Below are 19,524 nucleotides of genomic sequence, written 5' to 3'. Positions count from 1 at the left end.
TTCTTCAATCATGGGACTTTTGTAGCTGTTACTACATAATACTATTTGCTTCAAATGATGGAAGTTGATGGCTGCTGTCCTAGACAGTGTCATGATGTTCTGAAGGAGATGTGTTCTGCTGCCTTACAGAGGGATGTGCACATTGGTGCTCTGCAGATTGCTTGGCACCGGGCATTTGTTAGGAAGGCTGTCTGATTTTAGGGAGTCATTACTGGGTCCTGATGAGGCTTGTCATGAAGAGCACTTCCCAGTACTGCTCCCTGCTTTGACACTGTGTCTGTGTGCTAACTGCTTCTTGTAAAGAAACCCACCAGCACCAAATATATTGTGGTTTTTTACTGTCCTTTAAAAAAATATTTTTAGAGAATCGTTTAAGTGTCTTTAATATAGTGTGTAGCAGCTGCTCGAACTCTCCAGATAGAAACCAGGGTGGATGCTTTCCTTGTGGCATGCAGAATTTACCTCAGGTTTTAACTTTTTTGTTGTTTACCTCACAGTAGGGAGTGAAGTGAAAGGACAGGGATGAAAATTAAGATTAAAGTCATGACGAAACTTCATGACAATACGATAATTAGCCCTAGAGCATGTGAACTTTGCTGTTTGTGGTCTGGCTGAGCGTTCAGAGGTGCTCCAGACCTGCTCAGAACCTGAGAATCGTTAAAGCGCGTTGGGCGCTCTGAATGAATAAAAGAGTGAAAATATGAATGAATAAAAGAAACAACTCTAAGATGAATGAATAAAAGAAGCAATACCGATGTGAATGAATAAAGAACAGCCCGGCCGGGCGGGCGGCCCCGGCCCCGCGGGCCCCGCTGCAGTGCGCGGCGCCGGCCGCGGGGTGGCAGCACCGGCTGCGATTCCCGGCCTCCCGCGCGGGCTCCTTTGGGGAAAGGTGCGGGCAGAACTCACGGCCCCCGAGCACCTGCGGCTGGAATGCGGCATCCCGGGCACGGCCCCCGGGAGCAGCCTCCGAGCACGGCCCCCGGGAGCGGCCTCCGAGCACGGCCCCCGGGAGCGGCCCCCGGGAACAGACCCCGGGCACGGCCCCCGGGAACAGGCCCTGGGCACGGCCCCCGGCCCCGCACTGCCCCGCGGCGCTCCCGCGGAGCCCCTGCGTGAGGGAGTGCGGGGGAAGGAAGTGCACGAGCGATCCGCAGAAATGTTGCTTTTAAATACTGCGTTTGGTAAAAATCTCTGACAGTTTTTTCAAGGTTCTTGAGTGATCCGCTTTGCTTGCCAGTTAGTAATGGTTTAATAATTCCATTAAAAAAATCAGGAAGAATTCCCCGAACTTAGTTTTATTAATTAGTTTGGTCACACTGCGTTCGTCAGCACGTTTGGAATGTTGCAGTGCTTTGTCCTGCATCCAGCCTTGTAGTTTTGGCGAGGTGATAAAGCTTACCTGCAGTGCAGGTAATTTAATGATAGCCCTGAAGACTTTTTCCTGTCAGAGTAAGTCAGAGTAACTTTGATTTTTATTTTCTTGTGATGTCATGAGGGTAAAAAAAAAAAAAGAAAAAGGAAAAAAAAAGAAAAAAAAAGTTCACAGTACAGTGATTAGTCTCAACCTATTCATTTAAAAATTACCAAAACCAGATATTAATTTTTTTCCACCTCCCTATTAGATAAGTCCCTGTTTTGTGTACCAAGTAAAATAATGTGACCAGTGTGACCTGGTCCAAGGGGATACCAGCTAGGGTGCTGAAATGGATTAACTGAACCAACTAGCTATTCCTGAAAGGAGATAATAGATAAAATAGTTCCCAATTCCACAAGATAATTAAGGTAGACATATTCTTTAAAAGCCTGATTTGTAGACCCTTTTATTTCACTGTGGCTGTTTGCACACCAAAACTTAGATGTATGCTTGGTTCAGCAGAATATTTTATTTTTTTGTTTTTTCCATCCAAAACATCTAAAAAAGTTCAGAGATAGGTGTGATTTAAATTCTCACAATGATTTTTTTTTTCCCATTAAATTAATATTAAATGACCAGTGTTTACTGTCACTGTCTTTGGCTCATTGCTGGAAAACTGCAATTATCTGAAGACCAGAATTTGTCTCCTTTTATCTTTTAGTGGGCTGCTTTGCTCCATATTTGCCTTTCAGAAAACAGCCAATGATTTCTAGCTGAACTGTAATGGTATCTGTATCAGAAAGTTGGAATGATGTTTTTTCATTCTACTTCTGAGCTCAGAGTAAACTGAGAATTTTTGTTTTCACCATTACTGTCTTAGATACAACCTACTGCATACTTGATTTTTTGCAAAATCTGAATCCAGTTCCCTTTTTAAATGTTTTATCTACTACTTGTGTGCTACAGCTATATTATCAACCCCTTTATTAAAAAAAAAAAAAAAAGAGAAAGAAACAGAAAAAAACCCTGTACAATCTTTCTTGGGGGATACCATGTGTATTAAAGTGTAAAACATGCTATTAGCAGTGTATTTTGCTTTGTATGCTTTTTCTTTAAATGAATAGTGGAGAACTATATTAAAAGTTTAGAAACCTCCTGGAGGTGAATTGTTACCTTTATGCATTGACATTTTTTTTCTTTTGACAAAATTGGGAAGATTGAATGAATTTTAGTGAAACCCATATTCTATCAAGAGCCAAATAAACTTACTTGGCAATGGAATTTTTCTTTGTGCTTGAATTTGTTTAAGATTGCAATATAAAAATTCAGAGTAGTGGTATTAAAGTCAGACATATCTGCCTGTATAATACAACTGTTTTATAAGTTCAATAATATTTGCGTAGTTTAACTGAATATTGTTCCTAAGTGTTGTCTTTAAGTGTCACAGTACAGTTAATAATAAGGTGAAGCTTCACTTTCCATTTATAATTTTTCTTACATTTCTTACAGGAATTACTACATTTTTTAAATTGAATTTTATACAGGATATAGTTTATTACATGGTAGTCTGTTACTTGGCTTAATGTCTGTTAAAAATATTTTTTTAAGTGCTTCTCTGATCTTTTTGTTTTACTACTAAAATGAGCCATAGTTTTCTGAAGGTTTTCTCCTTCGTGCTCATTTGATTAAGTTTTTTTCCCAATGTGTGTTTTTTCCTGAACTTAACAAAAAAACCCTGTAAATGAGATGCATGGGCTTTTAAAATGTTGCACATGACAAAGGATGACAAAACTTGAGGATTTTTATTAAGTTTACTCTGGCAGTCTTATTCCTAGAACAGTGAACTTCATGCTTGCTTACTTATTTACTTATTTGTGGTTGAATCAGTATTTCTGGGATCTCTTTTGTGTATTTATTTGTTTAAAATCTTGAGTTCTGGCAATCAAAAATAAAGCACTTTGTCTCCAGCGCTGCGGTTTTAAATGCTGCTGCTGAATTTTAACCACTGCATTAGATTGAAACCTCCATGCTGTTAACCACTGAGCCAAAATGAAATCGACCACTGCATTGAAATCAGAGTTGGCAGTTGTGTACGGACTTGAAGGAGTTGGTAATAGCAGTGCACCCGTGTTTCTTTAATGGGGTTTTTATTCTCTGTTTTTGGTTTTAATGGTGCCATTTTGATTTAAAGACTGTTTCTTAATAATGATGCACATTTTTTTGAAATATTTTCAATGTAACTTAAGAAGAAAATAACAATAAAGCTATCCGTTAGGAGTGGTTTCCTCAGAAACAAAATGTTCTCGTGCATACTCCCATGATAATGCAGTGTGCTTGTTTTATTTATAAAGCAATCTTGCGTAAGAAGATAAGTAAGATGATTTCTTCATGTCTCGTGAACCTTTATTCATGGTTAAAAATTGTAGAATGTATTTATGTTTTATAGAGGAAGTTTTTCTAAGGAGAGATTTTCAGCTTCTGAATTTACATTTTGTAACTTTCTTTTGAATCTGCTTCACCAAGCATATGAAAAATAAGCCTGCTTGCATGGTTGACCTCTTAGTCTTTTGAAATTTTTGTTTCTTATTAATAGGACTGGATCCCTCCCAATTCAGAGTCCATCACCATTACCATAAAGATGAGAATGATGCCTTGGTTGGTGGCCCAGCTCAGCTCACCGATGAGGAGAAATATAGGGATTGTGAAAGATTCAAGTTTTGCTGCCTCAAATGTGGAACGGAAAATATTTATGACAATGTCTTTGATGGTTCGGTTAGTTGGTTTTTTTGTTTGTTTCGTTTCTGCTCACTGGTGAGGGAGAAAAATGCTTGTAGGGAGAACAGCTTTTTAGACAGGATTCGTATGATGTAGAAGATACCATATTGTTTTAGTTCTCCTCCTATTTATAGCTTTGAAGCAGATAATTGCTGATAGGATAGTGCTGATATATTTTCCCATTTTTGCATTTCAGCTGCGTCGTCTCCCAGAACATGTGAGATTTTCTGGCTTCATTAATCTGTTTGCCCACAGTTGTGAATGATTGTTGCTGTCACTTTTTAAAGGAATCCTTATCTTAGCACCTTAGTAACTTCCAGTTCTCTATTTAATAAAACTTTTGTATAGCAATGGCAGTTTCTTACCCTAAATCATAATAATTGGAACAAAGTGCTTTTTAAACTTGTGTTTATCTTGCTACATCCCACCTCCCTTCTTGACAGTAAGATTTTTCTGTGTTATCTTTCCTTTTGTCTCTGTGAATTGAATAAAAAGTCATAGGGGTACAACATTCTTGTTGAGAAGTTCTGCCAAAAAATGTATCTCTGACCTTGGATCACGACTTGAAAGAGGGCCAAGTATTTAACTCTACAGCATGTTATGTATATATTAGTCATCGGCAAATTAGCAAGCTTCAGAGTAGTGAAAACCTTGAAACTGAAAGCAAATAAATCTTTTATCTAAATTAAAAGTAATTATTTTAAGTTAATTTGGACAAACAGCAGATGTTTTGCATTTTTTTGAATCAAAATAAAGCGGTCTTTGGAAGCAAGAGGAAAAGACATACAAATCGAGTGATACTTTGTGAATCCTTGACTTTTGTTCATCGCAGCTGTAAATAAGACAGTTAATTGCATGTAGACTTGACAAGTTGCAGATGGGCTAACTGGAGAGGAGTGTGTGTCAAACTCGTTAAAAAAAATATATCCCCACCACCAAACAGAACAGAAGAAATCCTGAAACCAAGCCAAAAAATCCCCACTATTTCACCTGGAATTAATTAGCGTTGTGAGTGGGGGTTTAGCCAAGATGGCTCACAACAGCTAAGTCTTACCTTGAAGGAAAGTTTTCTGAAAGCTGCATGAGTGTCCAGCCTGCCAGACTGATGTTATATTAGTGAGAATTACACAAGCTTAATTTTAGCTGTTCACACAACACTTCCAAGTCCTAAAATTTTAATGTCAGGTGTTCAGAAGGTTTTGAAAATAAGGGAATGAGATGGTACAAAACTATAAGAGCCGTACTTTGAACTTGCAGAAAATGAAAGATGATAATGTGATTTTTTTCTTTAATGAGGTTTGTCTCTACAGCCCTGTTGGTAATTTCATAATTAGTATCTATCAGGTTGATTTCAAAGTTCTGATCAGTAGACTGAGGCTGAAGCCTGTCTCTGATAAAACGATAAACCTGGAGTTTTTTGGGTGGAGATGGGGGAGCATCATTTGTCCACAGATATTTTTCTTTTTTACTCAACATCTCTTTTAGAATTATTAACTTAGTGGTGTGTTCTCTAAAAGAGCTTTCCTTAAGAACAGGATGAAATTATTTCTGCCCTGCAGTTTTCCCATATGGGTATGGCCAACCATGATGGGAAGAAAGAAGGTCTAGATATTATGGGCCCTTTAAGACTATTACTTTTAAAGATATAGGTATTTTGTCTAAACTCCCGTGGTAACATCTGTTTCCATCATCAGTCATAATGATGCTGTTTTTACACTTTGGTTTTCAGGGGCGGTTTATTGAACCCAGCTTGCAAAGGTGCAGCAAGACAGAATGTGATGAGCCTCCTTTCAGCTATGTAGTTCAAATGAACAACAAGTTACTGTTGGACATTAGACGCTACCTCAGAAAATACTACAGTGTAAGTATGCAGAAAATACTCTGCTATATGAAATGAGTTTTTGAAGTAGCACTGAGTTTTTAGTGACTGTCATGTTAACCTTTTTTTGTGTTGTGTAAGGTAGCAGCATGCAACATCAACCCCCAACTTTCTGAAAATAAAACAATCAGTGAATTAAAAAATTAATGTAGAATGTTTGTTTTCTCGGTTCATCTTCAAGATAGTTAGATATATTTACATTTTTGTAACTGTGTGTGTCAACATTATTACAGATCTAGTAGCTCTCTGTTTTCCAGATTTTTAGCCAGAGTGCATTAACTCAATGCTTTTAGGAAAATCTGTGAAGCCTATCAAATTTGTAGATACCAGTTACTCGTGTAATTGAAATATGATTCTCTGTCTTCAACTCAAATTGATATATATTGTCTTTCATTGTGAAAAGGGAACCCAAATATAGTTCTGTAAAAATTCTTTGGAGAATTTGGAGAAGGGAGATACTATGAATCTTTCTTAATAATGACTGGGAAGGGAAAAAATGAGGAGCAAGATGGGTAGTTAATTAAATTGATGCAGTTCTGGTTTTTGGAGGGGTAATGCAAGAAATCCAAAGTGCCAGTGGTAGTGGCTGGGAAAAAAGGTGTAGTATTTAATGCTCTCACTGTCCAGCATTAGGAGAAAACCCACCATGCTTTTTAACTTATATGAATGCGTTTTGCATTTCTAATATGCTAGAAGCATCATATTTTGTGTACTGGCATCTAGCTATTTTGGTAAAATTTTCATAGAGCATCTCATGCTATTGCCTGGCTGCTTGTTTTGATTGTCCAACACTGCCTGCTTACACAGCTGCAGGATGGACATAAATTTTTAAGACATGCATAACGTTTATGTGCTCATAACTTTTGGTACACCCAAAAAAGTAAATTGTTTTTGAAAATTCGGCCCATACCAAATTTGAATGATGTGCTGAATTTATTGTGTGTTTTCTTAAGTATTACAGAATTCTTTTGCAAACAGCAGCTACAATACTAAGAATTATTATTGTGGTTTAATACTAAGTGCAAGTGTATTAAAGAGTATGTTTTGTGTTATCTTTCTTCTGTACTAGTTCTTATTGCAATTATAGGTGAGTGTTTTCTAAACTCTTCTGAAAGCCTAATAATTTCTGAAGGTAAAAACACTTCTTTTGAAGATCTTAGCATCAAAAGAAGCACAAAACTTTCTAAGACTATTTAAATTCAAGCATTATTTCACAAGGTAGTGATAGATTGTTCCTTTCCCTTGAAGTTAAAGATGACTTGCACAGGTGAAGTCACCAAAATGTGAGATCTAATGTTACTTTATTGCAAAGCCCACCTGTCTGCAAAACTACCGTTTTATTAAAGTGTTATTAAATAATGGGTCTAAGTAATATATTTACACCGACTGTTTTTACATGAAAAGTGCTTTTTAGATTCAATATATGTACATAATGATAATAGACTGTGCCACATGCTAAATAATTTCAGACATATAAAGTGTTTGAAAACACGTGCAGAAGAGATATAATAGTGAACTTGTATGAAGAAAGATGCCTTTAAGGGCAGGAGAAGTTCTTACTGCTGATAAGAACAAAAAGTGATTTAATGTTTTGCGCTGTTCTGTTTATATTTTGGTTGTTCTTTTGTCTTCTTTTAAGACCAAACTATGAACCAAACTGTAATGTTTGAATATTGAACATCATAATTTGCTTACATAAATCTATTAAGTATCTTACTACATGGTATATTGGATAATGAAGATAATTAAAAAGAAAATTATTTGTCCATGTAAGTAAAAGCTTCAGATTTTTTTTTTACTAGTGAGAATTTACTTTTAAACTAGTTAGCTATAATCAGGCTTAAAACCATTGTTTTACTGTGCAATACATTCAGATTCTGGAAATGTGAGAGATTGCACATTAATTTTCTTTTTACAAAAGGACTTTTCATGGAGTTAGGCAAGTGTCTTGTTAGCTCCTAGAAAATCAGATGCTAAGACTTTTAGTTTATTCCTTTCATCCAATACTTGTAGTGACTGTATAACAGCTGGAGTTGAAATTCATCAAATGGGTGTTTGCACTAATATATATAATCCTATAAACTATAAAGACACACCCAGAAGTATTATGACAAAGAACTGTCTGAACAAAACATTTAATGAAACTTTCAGGCTCTTATTAAATAGTCTCCTGTTGTAGTAATTGTATCTAAAAGGCACAGAAGCACCAATTTATAAGGGTCAAATATATTGTCACTCCATTTTTAATGTTTTTTAAAAATTATTTTGTTTATATATTCATCAAATGGCAAATAATACAAAAATGTAAAATGCAAAAATGTGGTTTTTAACCTGTAAATAATGAGCTGCCTTTTATGAATACAGCTCTATCAAGAGCCTTTCAGCCTGATCCACAGCTCACTGAGATAAATAAGTGTACTTTTCTTTCAGTGAGCTTTGAATCAGATTTTTTTTAAAGTGTTTAAGTGTTGAAGATGTTGCTTGTTTTTTCCTTTAGTCTATTGAAATGCTTTATATGTGGCTGTATAAATTTAGGGGCAAGGGGGAGTGCCATAAAATCTAAAAGTAGAAAATCTACTTGCCCTTTTTGGCACATGAAACTGGGTTAAGTAAATAAATACAATCATGATATACTACGTTCCTTTAAAAAGATGCAAATGTAAGGGCATAAATAGAATTTTGTGAGCCTGCTACAATCCCTTTGTTTTTGTAAATTACTCGCCTTTATATGAAAATATCTGCTTCTGCAATCGTTTTTTTGCCATTAAACATTGGTATGTTTTGTTTGACTTCCAAAACATATTTACCATTGCTCCAGTATTTACAGATTTCTTAATGATATTAACAATACCAATTTTGATGATCTTACTCTTATATGTAAATATATTTTAAAATTACATGGAAATATTTTATTTCTTCTCAGAAATGCATTTATTCTATGAGAGATTGATCCTGTTGTGTGCTTTTTTTTTTTTTTTTTTAATTCTGCTTCAGAAGAGCAAATAGATGAAAAGAGAGAGAAACGCTAGCTAATCTAAATTGGGAAATGAAGAGGGCTTTTTTAAGCATGAAAATTTCATCATCTTGTCAGCTGGCAGAATGCCTGCTGTGTGGATTCACAAAGGCTAAGAATTACACTTTCATGAAATTTTCCTCACTAACTGCCCTGGTTAATTTGAAAGATAACCCACTGTTCTAATTCATTCCTCAATTGGGCGGTGCAGGTTTTATCTTTGATCTGACAAAGCATTTGTGTTAATCGTTTTGGCCCTCTACTAGACACTCTTGGGATTGTGCTTTTACAATAAATGTGTCTGTGATAGCTCTTTAGTCTATTATACTTACAATAGATCCATAGAACTGGTAATTAATTCTGTACTGCTTTGGAAATGGGGAAGAATAGGTGTAGCTCTGTCAAGTGCTGCTGGGAAGTTTGTTTAGCTAGTTCATTTTTGAAGTGTTACCCTCAGCCATCAATGAAACATCCATGCTAGGGGAATGGGTAAAAGCTGAAATACGCAAGCATAAATGGAAAAACTGACCAACTTTTTTTCTTAAGCAGGATGTAATTTCATTTATAGTAAGTGAATCTAATTATTGTGTTGGAACTTGTTTTCTGTTTCCCACTGGAATATTTAAATGCTCATTTTTGTATGCTTGGTAAACAAATGCCAACTCTTAGATCCCCTTTTAAAAAGCCCTGTAAAAGTCAATATTCATGACAATAAAATTAATCCCATATCTTACCCAGCTGTTGAGGTATTAGTTTTGCCAGCTAAAAGTAATTGAATAAAAGCCCCTAATATCTTACATATGCCATTTGTGCAGTAGCAAAATTCATACAGAACTGGTTGGACTTGGAAGCTGGTGTCCCTGAAGGAGCAGGTTTTTAATATTTTTTTTTGCTTTTTAATACATGTATACACCTGTAGTATTGTTAGTAGTATCTTTATTGTCTCAAATCTTCTTTTATATAGATGCTCTATCTATGCTGTCTGATTAATAGTGTGTGACATCTGTAGAACTGTCTATATTTTTCAAAGCACATAAAATGATGTGAACTTTAAAAGGGTTTTTAAAAAATACCTAAAAAATCTTGGTCCAACCTGTATTGCAGTGTTTTTGTTTTGCAGTCTTTTTCTACTGGACCACTGTAACCCTCAGGCAGAAGTGAGTTTGAAGGCTATTGAACACTACTAAATAACTTTATACTGTTCAGCTGTGAAAATTCAGTGTTCAATAGCCCTCAAAATTTCTCATTTCTTGCCTGTGGTGGGGTGGTCTACTGCTTGCACATTAGGTCGCAGTATAAAAGCATCTTCAAGATCTTTGAATTGCCTTTTATATATATATTGCTGTTCTGACTCTTGTGTATATGTTCAAAGCATTTGCATTAGTATTTTGTGCACTTAAAAAAGTAAAATATTTATAAATAAGATAACATAAGAGGCCATGGCATTCACACAGGTTTTGGGATTGCATGGCATATTTGCTTAAGAGAAGAAAGATGATAGGGCTCGTTCTGAACCCAAAATTTCCCACACCTCAGTGAAGTGTATTGCCAAGAACCCTCAGGTGTACACCACATGAGCAGGTGAAAATATGATTGTAGATGATGGTGATGACTTCTGTAATCATGTTCTCACAAGAGTCGTGCATGGAAAGTGTTTTTGTTTGGTGGGTGGGTAGGGATAAGAAATCTCTTCGGTGTGAGGGAAAGGTGTTTCATAGTGGTAATAGTACAATATTTTATTTATTGCTGTGCTATTAGTACTAGAATTATATGGGCGTGTGATGAAGAATAGTTGGGACCAGAATTGTGACACCAGCTGATGTAGTAGGCAGAATCAGAGAGCTAGATTCTACCTTCAGATTAACTCCAGGGATTATTTTCAGCCCTTTCTGTATGTATGGAAATAGGTTTCTGACTATTTTCCAAGTTTGAGCTTGTATTTTGGTTTATGCATACAGAAACAGAGTTTATTTTTAGTACTGAAACCTTCCAAGTCAAGGGAGAATTGAGAGCAATTGGATCGAAAGAAAAAAGAATGTGTTCCATTCACAGTTTACTGGGAACCTGAGAGAGAGAAGGTTGGTTGCTACCAGATTACCAGGAATTTCCTCCTCCCCTCCACAGCAGTACTTTGTGATCCTCTCCTTGATTGAGGATAACAAATGAGTTTTGTTTGGAATCAGGTTTTGGTTAACCAGGAGGAAGTTAGAAATACCTTGATTATTGAACAGGGGAGTCAGTATTCTACCTTATGAAAGTGTAATACATCTATCATAATTTATGTTTATTGAATGATAAAAGATAACCCTTTTGGTCATGGAGTGTAGTGCATTTTGGGGATGAGAAAGCAGTTATTTGTCACAGCACTCATCGAGTCCATTAACTGGAATCGATTCGCTATTACTGCAACTTCTCCATGATCTGCCCTGTAAAGGAATTGTTTGGTTCAGACTTCCAGCATCAATATGATTTTTAGTGAAGTGTTTCAAAGTAATGATCGATACGTCTTTACAAAGGGTTTAACTCTCCTCATGGGATTTTACCAGTCGTTACGGACATGCATCCGTCTCGCAGGTGGTTGAGAGAGCCTGAGTATGACTATGCACTCCAAATTTTTGCCACTGAGAATGAGTTAACATAAGCAAAGAAGCAGAATCTGTACTTAGTCCCCAGTCTGGGACCTTGCCAGAGAAGGCTTAATGACACTAGATATCTCTGTCAGCTCTTTGTAGAAAAGGCTCCCCAGGCTGGCCACCGCATGGATCAGGTTCTGAGAAATGTGGATTGCTTCAATAGAGTAAAAACTAACTTTGTAATTTCCTCTGTAGGTAGAATGCAGGAATGTAAGGACTTATTATCACAATAATTTATCTGCTTAGGCTTATAAATGGCAGTATTGTGAACACCGTGTTACAGGAAGTGTGCCTGGAGGTAAATATGGTTGTGGTTATGATTGCCACCAAGTGTGTAATGTTTACCTAGGTGATTGAATCACTCATCTAATAACAAGATGTTGCTGTCTTCAGAGGATTACAGAAAGCACAGTCTTTGAAGGTACTCTGTTGGAACTGATCTGTTGCCCCGGTCAAAGCAATGATGAATTTCAGCAACACTTGGAGAGGAGGTTTGTGCTGCAGTAGAGGGACGCAGTTGTTGCTCAGTGTATCTGGTCTGGCTTTAAACTGACTACAAGTATGTAGCTGTGGTGTACCAGCTACATTTGTACAGCATTTGTTACGAGATTCTGTAGCCAAGAATTTAAAATCTTGCGCAGATCTTTGCATCTTGTGGAGAGATCTGCTACAATGGCATTACTGGTGGTGCTTGAGAGAGAGCGAGCAAATGTGTCCTGCTTTGGATACCTTGGATTGACAGAAGTGCTGCAGATACTATATAGATTTGGAGGATTTGCTGCTTTTGAGTCTATTTTAATAACAAATAATGAATCACAAGAGGGTCTATAAAAAATCAGTGGTCTTGAACGGATTGTTGTTCATCTTTCTTTTTACAGGAGTTTTAGAGAGCCATTTTAAATAATTTTACATTTTTCTGTTCAATTTAAAGTTTGATGGAAAATTATCCCACTAGTCTATAATTAGAGACATTTCAAGAAGGAAGAGTCCAAATAATCTGAATAAGGAATAAAGTAAGTCTTAAAACCACCAGTTCTCATGGAATTCTGATGTAGTTAATGCCTATAGTAACTTGATAGTAACTGAAATACCAGACCAGCTTGAGTCTGTATGAGTCTACAGAACTTTTAATAGACTTTTTTTTAATAAAAAATCTCCAGTTTGCCAAGAGATTACACCAGATTACACAAGTACACAAGTTCCGTTGGGCTTGAATGCTTGATGCTGTTGATGTGTGTATAACCGGGCATTCTTACAGTGCCCAGGCACCTTGCATCTATCAGGACAACCAGAGTTAAAATCTGGTTTTCTCTGGACATAGTTCCATCCTTAAGAATAAGTTTGCTAAAAGTGATGTGCTTATCAGAAATGTTTTCTTAGAAGTTGCTATTGATATGGAGATCCTTGGTCGATTGCTGGGAAGTGAAAATAAGTTGATTTAATCCCTTTTTAAAAAATACAATACCTAAAGTGGCACCATCTGTGGTAATTCAGAATTGAATGGGCATATAAAAGGAAAAAATACAGATTGTTTTGTAATAAGTGAAGTAAATCTATGTTACCTATCCTAAAGTTTCTCGATCTTTATAATGAATTTTCCTTCAGCTTCAAAAGTAAGCTTAAAATAAATTTTACAGAATTTGGAAAACTGTTTTGCATTCAGTTGCCTTCTTTTTGTAAACAGTTTTGTTTGATGCTGTCTTTCATAGTCCACTTTCCTAAAGATGATTGAATAAGAAAATCATGGGGTTGGGAGACAATGGAGGGCATATGCAAAAAACATCATCTATGTTTGCCCTAAAATGCTTTTCCTTTTGGCATATTGGGAATGGGTTTTGCAGGTGTTTATTTTTCTCCTGCTCTTAGATGTTTAAAGAGTTATTTTCATTTTTTTCTGGTTTCAAGCAGTTACCGTTGCCAAAAATAATTATAGCAATGTTCAGTCACTCTTCTATTTCTTGATAAAACACTCTTATAAAAATTAAATAAGGTGTTCCTCAACAGAAGTTATTTCAGTATTCAAAATCTTGTCATAAGGAAGCTTTGTAGTTAGAAGATAATTTTAAAAACTTTTATTTAACTTCATCTAAGCAGCTGTTTAATATTTGGTGCAGCGAGGGAAAAATGGGTGAGTAGGTCAGTATTTGAGTATTTGAACTCGTCAAGTGGGGAGTACTTCAGACCTTTCACTTTGGTTCCTGGAATTAAGTTTATGTATGTGGAAAAACCTCTGAGCAATGAGTCTGGGCAGCACCATTTAGCTACACTTCTGCCTTTGTGTGCTCATTCATGTGCTGTGGGAGGGGGAAAGTGCTGGGTGAGACTTCTGGGGAATTACTAATTATTACTAATTTTTCATTTATGGTGGCCAAGAGAAGTAGTACCAACTATAATGCAACAATTTTTCTGTAAGATATCCTGTATCCTAGGAAACACCATGGTCAGTTTTAGCAGCCTGTGCTGTGTTAAGAGTTGACATTGGTTACTCTTCCTGATTCATGAAACCTGTAGTTCTACAGGTTTGTTTGAAAGGAATAGTTATAAGAACCAGTGAAGTTTTGGATCATCTGAGATTAAAAAGAGATGTTACATCATCTTAATTGAGACCGTTCCTGTCTGCAGGAAGAAATGGCAAATACTTTTCCATTAGACTTCATAGGCTTCATAGAAGGGTTTTAGATTTACTTCAGTGTCTTCTTCAGAAGTCAAGATGCACAAGGTCTGTTTTCTGCATTGTACCAGTGTTTCCTGCAGTGGATTTGTACAAGCGGATTATTTTTTTAGGCATTAAGCAAATAACTGCTTTGTGTGCCTGCTTTGGGAGATAGTGTGATTTGAGTGCAGAACCTTATTCCAGTATTTATAGTCAGATAGTAAAACTGCTTCAAAACAGTTGTGGGCCCTTATGTAACGTGTTGTGTTGGTCTCTGTGAAGGTTCACTAGATTGGTCTTCAGATTACATTTCATTGTATGGCATCTACTGAAGGGGTTAACTTGTACATTTTACTGATCATTATTTAATCTAGTGCTTTTATTCAATCAAACATGGGGTTTTGCACTGTTTCTTTTGTGACTTGAGCCTGGTGAAGGGGCAGCTCTGCCTGTGCTTTACTCCTGTGTATTCTGTGATGGCACACTATTTTAAAGGCCTTTTTGTTGCTACAGATAAACCTCCCCTATTTCCATGCTGTGCTTAAGATTATTGTGTCTTCAGTCTGCCTGCAGCCACTTCATCCTATAACATAAGGCAAAAAAGAAAACAAAACCAAAACTGTAGTCCTGCTAAAACTCTCAGAGCAGCTTAATGACAGTCTTGTTCACTTTGCTATGTATGAACAGTCTCAGCTATCCAGTTTTATCCAGTCTAGGGGAGTGTGTTGGACTTTGAATCCATAAATGTATGAGAGAAAAGTTTCTGAAGTCTTCTAAAGGTGTGCCAGGTTTCTATATGAAAATTAAGGTTCTGCAGAATTTGACAAGTAGATGTTTTCCTTTTTTCCTGAGCAAAGTCACTAGTTTTTTAAGTGGCATCTGCGAGAGACATCACAAATTCCTGATTGTCAGCAAAGGTCTCCAGATAGGAATGTTTATGCAGTGGCTGAACTAATTCCATCTGAAAATAAAAATCTCAGTTTCAGAATTGTAGCAGATACTTGGAATGCCTTGCATGTGTACCTTCCACCTCCTACGGAACACTACAAACCAAATGTTGATGTTTGAAGATCAATTTGTTTTTTATACTAGACCAGAAAACAATACTTCTTTGTCTTGTCTTTTCCCTATCTGTATTGGTGTCTCAAGGTCAATTATGGAAAATAAGAAAGTATGAACTCCCAAACGAATCTACCTAATTAATACATCCACTCTACAGCAATATCATCCCAGACATTGATGTAGCAGGCATTTTTCTTGTGTTCTTTTTTCATTTATCACTTATAACCACCTGTCTTAGAAGATTATATACATGCACATGTTGGAGAGCATTTTTGTGATAATATGCTCTCTTTTCGGAATGAAAATTTGGTCAACCTAACAATGTTATTCCTTTTATCCTCATTTGATTTAATTTCCTCTATTAATACCTTCATTTTGGATAATGTGAATTTATAATGTCTTTCTTAAGATGTTTGCATTAGCAACACTTAATTTCTGCACTCTGACTTGAATGTGAAGTATTCAGCATTGTGCATATTTTATAGTTAGTATGTTTTAATTGTTTAAATTTTTAGAATTTACTGGATTTGGAAGAATTATCTGAGGGGACAAAACAGGAGGTGGAGTCAAGTGGAGGTGTATCCTCATCAGCTCTGCAGTCAGCCCCCATTCCTCTGAGTGCAAGGCAACCCAGCTGTGAGGATTGCTGGCCACACTCACTCTCATCAGAGAGAGAAAGAGGTGGGGGGTGGGGAGAGAGAGAAAATTAGCAAGACAAAATTCCTTTCTATCAATCCTGTCTTTACACAAATTCAGACTTCTGAGTTCCCATACGTGAGTGTGTAACTTAATTTCCAAATTACATGATGAAAGCACATCTGTCCCAAAATTAATACCTCTTGAGAATATCATAATTGTATATACTGAAAATAATTAGTATCTGTAATTTGCAAGTCATAAATGTCTAATTTTTAGCGAAGTTGTTTGTTTCCATTTAAGATAAATTCTCAATTTAATATCCAAAGCAACATTTGACTATACTACAAAGGGGCCAGAATTGTTTAAAATCACAGAACCCCCAGGCCCCCCAAAATACAGAGACACAAAATGGCATCTGCTGGGTTCTGTTGCAGAATAAGATGTTAGATTTCTGCAATAAATTTGAATTGCTGTAATAATTTCTATTGGGTAACATATTTTTTCTCATACTGGGACAATCCATGCTGGATGCTCTTGCAATAGAACTGTCAGACATCAAGCTACCCACTACTGTCCACCTATTAAGCACAAAGATTGAGTGTAGGAAATTATTTTTATGTGTGCATCCATCTATCTATCTGAGTACGAATAATGTCATTAAGATTAGTACAACTATTTAGAAATATTAGATAGTATTCTAGTAGTTCATGCATTGTTGATGATGCTTTCTCACACTATTCTTTAGTATTTGCATATGGTTTTTATGCTTTCTTAAAGGAATCAATTAATCAAATTCCCCCTCGCTCCTACTGCTTTTTTTGTTTCTTTTTCTTTCTGTGATAAGAGATCACCATTTGTACTGAGTTGTTCCTTTTGGGAATCACCTTGTTAGGATTTTGGTTTGTTTTTTTTTAACCCCATCAGTTAAGTGGCAGAAATAAACTGAACTGTGATATGGTCCTTGAAAGAGTTTAGTGTATGATTAAACATAATGTGGTTTTAGGATCTAACATCCTTTCTCCATCCACAACCCCCCAAGTAAAAAGTGCTGAAATATCTTGTAGAAAATTAATAATTTAAATTCTGTATATTCTGATTTGTCTTTGGAGGCTTCCCAACAAGAGTGGTCAGGCATGCCAAGACTTAGAAAATAAGTCTGTGTTGTCTGCTAAGAAATGGTATGGGATTTCTCTGAAGTTGTATTTTCAATGTTCGTCCTATGTCCATTTCTGAAGGGCTTTATGAGGCTCATGGCAATGTGCCATGCAGCAGTCAGATGTCATTCAGAAAAAGGCTTGAGTAGCAAATACCTGTTTGAGGAGCATCTGAGACTGCAGTGAAGATACGGAAAATGATCTAGGGAGTGATTACAAGCTTTCATAATGCGAAGTGCATTCAGTTTCTATATAAATTAAACTGGGTCTTTCCAGACACAGGTCTGTGCATGAGAAGCCAATATCATAACCGAGGCTTTGTCTCTCATATTGATGGGGTCAATGTGATTACTGGCCATTTTTGTTTTTTTAAAGACAAAAGGCATCTAGACAGGTCTCTCTCCTTCCCATTCTTTTCACCCTAATTTTAATTGTAGGTAACTCTTTAGCTGCGAGGTTTCTAGTTTTCTCCTTGTGGTGAGTCACTGAACTATCTGTAACAGATCAAACATGATACAGCACTTAGGACACTGTTAAAAACTGTTTTGACAGGAAAGATCTTCAGAGGCAGCACAACATCCTTAAAATAAATTAGTGAAAGAAAATGCAGGCTCATAGACTGATTGAAAGGCTTAGGTTGGAGGGGACTTTAAAGATCATCCAGTTCCAGCCCTGCTGCTATGGGCAGGGGTGTCACCCATTAGATCAGCTTGCTCAGGGCCCCATCCAGCCTGACTTTGAACACTGTCAGGGATGTAGCTCTCCTCTTGTCTTGGTAGTTTCTTCATACTAATTCTACCAGACTTCATTAGCTGTTATTAGGACATTTCAGCTATGCCTGAATAGTGACACTAACAAATGAGTTTTGCTTTTTATGTCTCTTAAGTGTTTTGGAAGTCTTAGGAAAGATTCCTTTTGGATTATAAAAGTTCTTAAAAAAATCTTAAGTATTACACATTTAATGAGTACATCTAATTTGACTTTTTGGGCAAAAGTCAGTGTCTTCACAAGAAATCTGTAAAATGTCTTGCTGGACAAGGTTGTCTGACCTTATGTGATACCAGCACATGCACAAAGGTAAACAAATTCCTTCATTCCCCATTCTGTTCTGTATTGTTGCTTTCCACACTGACTGCTTCATTGAGATCTTCCATATCTTTCTGTTGTTCTCAAACATTTAAGCGTATTTAATGAAGTACTTGTTTATTTTGTCTAATGCTTAAAAAAATATAAATTTTAAGACTTTTTCTGAACAGAACAATAATATAATTCTGCCAGCTGCTTAGAAAGTTACTGGAAAGTCATTAAATGGGAGAAATACGTTAACTTCTATAGGAGATCTTTCTACTGTAGAATTCTTTCTTACATCGCCTAAAGGAAGATGTAGGCCTAATGTTGTTTCTTCTTAGTTCTGTTTTTTAACCCAACATCCCTTTTTTAGAGCAAAGCTGTATTAAAACTATCAGATTATCAAACTCTGCTACTTCAGAGAACCTTGGGGCCAGCCTCAGATATTTTACTGCTTTTACATATTTCACAAGAGAAAGACAAGAATATGCTTTCATTGAACTTCACATGTTGTTTGGCCAATCTTCTATAATCCAGTAAATAAAAAGTATACCCTGATTATCCATCTATGTCTGTCAGGCGTATTTTAATGGATGAGCGAGTGAGTCAAATTCTATGCGTGAAAATATACAAATATGCAAAGTATGGGTCTAATTACAAGGCTGCTGAATTTACACAAGGTCAGGTAAACAAGGCACTCTGTAATGATTATTAATTGTTAATAATGCCTTTGGCAAAACACATTTCTGCTTTGAACACCTAACAGCTTTGCATTTTTAGTTATATGAAACAGCCAGATTGGTCAACTGTTGAAAAAGATAAAAGACCTCACCTCTGTAATTGCTTATTAATTTTATCTGAGTATTGGGTAGGATACTGTTCTGAAAAATTAAAGTACATTCTACAGTTAAGTGTGAAAGTTCCACAGTAAAAATCAAATGCATACAATATCATTCATTCCTTGAATAAATGAATAAATTAACTTACAGATAACTTGTTTCCTCATAAGGTAGTCCTATAAGCTCTTTCTGTCTCATCCTATGTGATGAAGAGCCATTTTTTTCTGAGTTATCATTATCCTTTGAAACAGTTGGAGGTTTTTTTAAGGTATTCAGTCTATCCTGTCTGAATTCTGTTGCTCTTTCCTTCAGCATCATCCATGTATATTTTAAACTTACCTCTCCTTTGGTAAATTGTAAATATTTGTCATCTGGCTCTAAGACAGAATAATTTGCGGGAAAGCAGAGAAAAAAGGCTGAAATGGGAAATGTGGTTCCATTGTTAAATGAAA

At 36.2% G+C, this 19,524-nt stretch overlaps 1 protein-coding gene across 2 annotated transcripts in view; it reads left to right on the top strand.

Moving 5' to 3' along the window:
- The window catches only part of POLA1 (DNA polymerase alpha 1, catalytic subunit), a 185,232-nt gene that overhangs the window by 79,316 nt on the left and 86,392 nt on the right, over positions 1–19,524 (top strand). For both annotated transcript variants that reach the window (XM_088051878.1, XM_088051877.1), the window contains exons 33-34: positions 3,951–4,129; positions 5,862–5,993. In XM_088051878.1, the coding sequence (XP_087908004.1) occupies positions 3,951–4,129; positions 5,862–5,993 (311 nt within the window). The remainder of the gene's footprint in view (positions 1–3,950; positions 4,130–5,861; positions 5,994–19,524) is intronic.

The sequence above is a fragment of the Pseudopodoces humilis genome, chromosome 2 (genome assembly GCF_049639895.1).
Source record: "Pseudopodoces humilis isolate 2021_Gansu_Grassland_sample_001 chromosome 2, ASM4963989v1, whole genome shotgun sequence".
NCBI lineage: Eukaryota > Metazoa > Chordata > Aves > Passeriformes > Paridae > Pseudopodoces > Pseudopodoces humilis.
The sequence above is the reverse complement of the archived record's forward strand: the minus strand, read 5'-3'. Positions and strand labels throughout refer to the sequence as shown.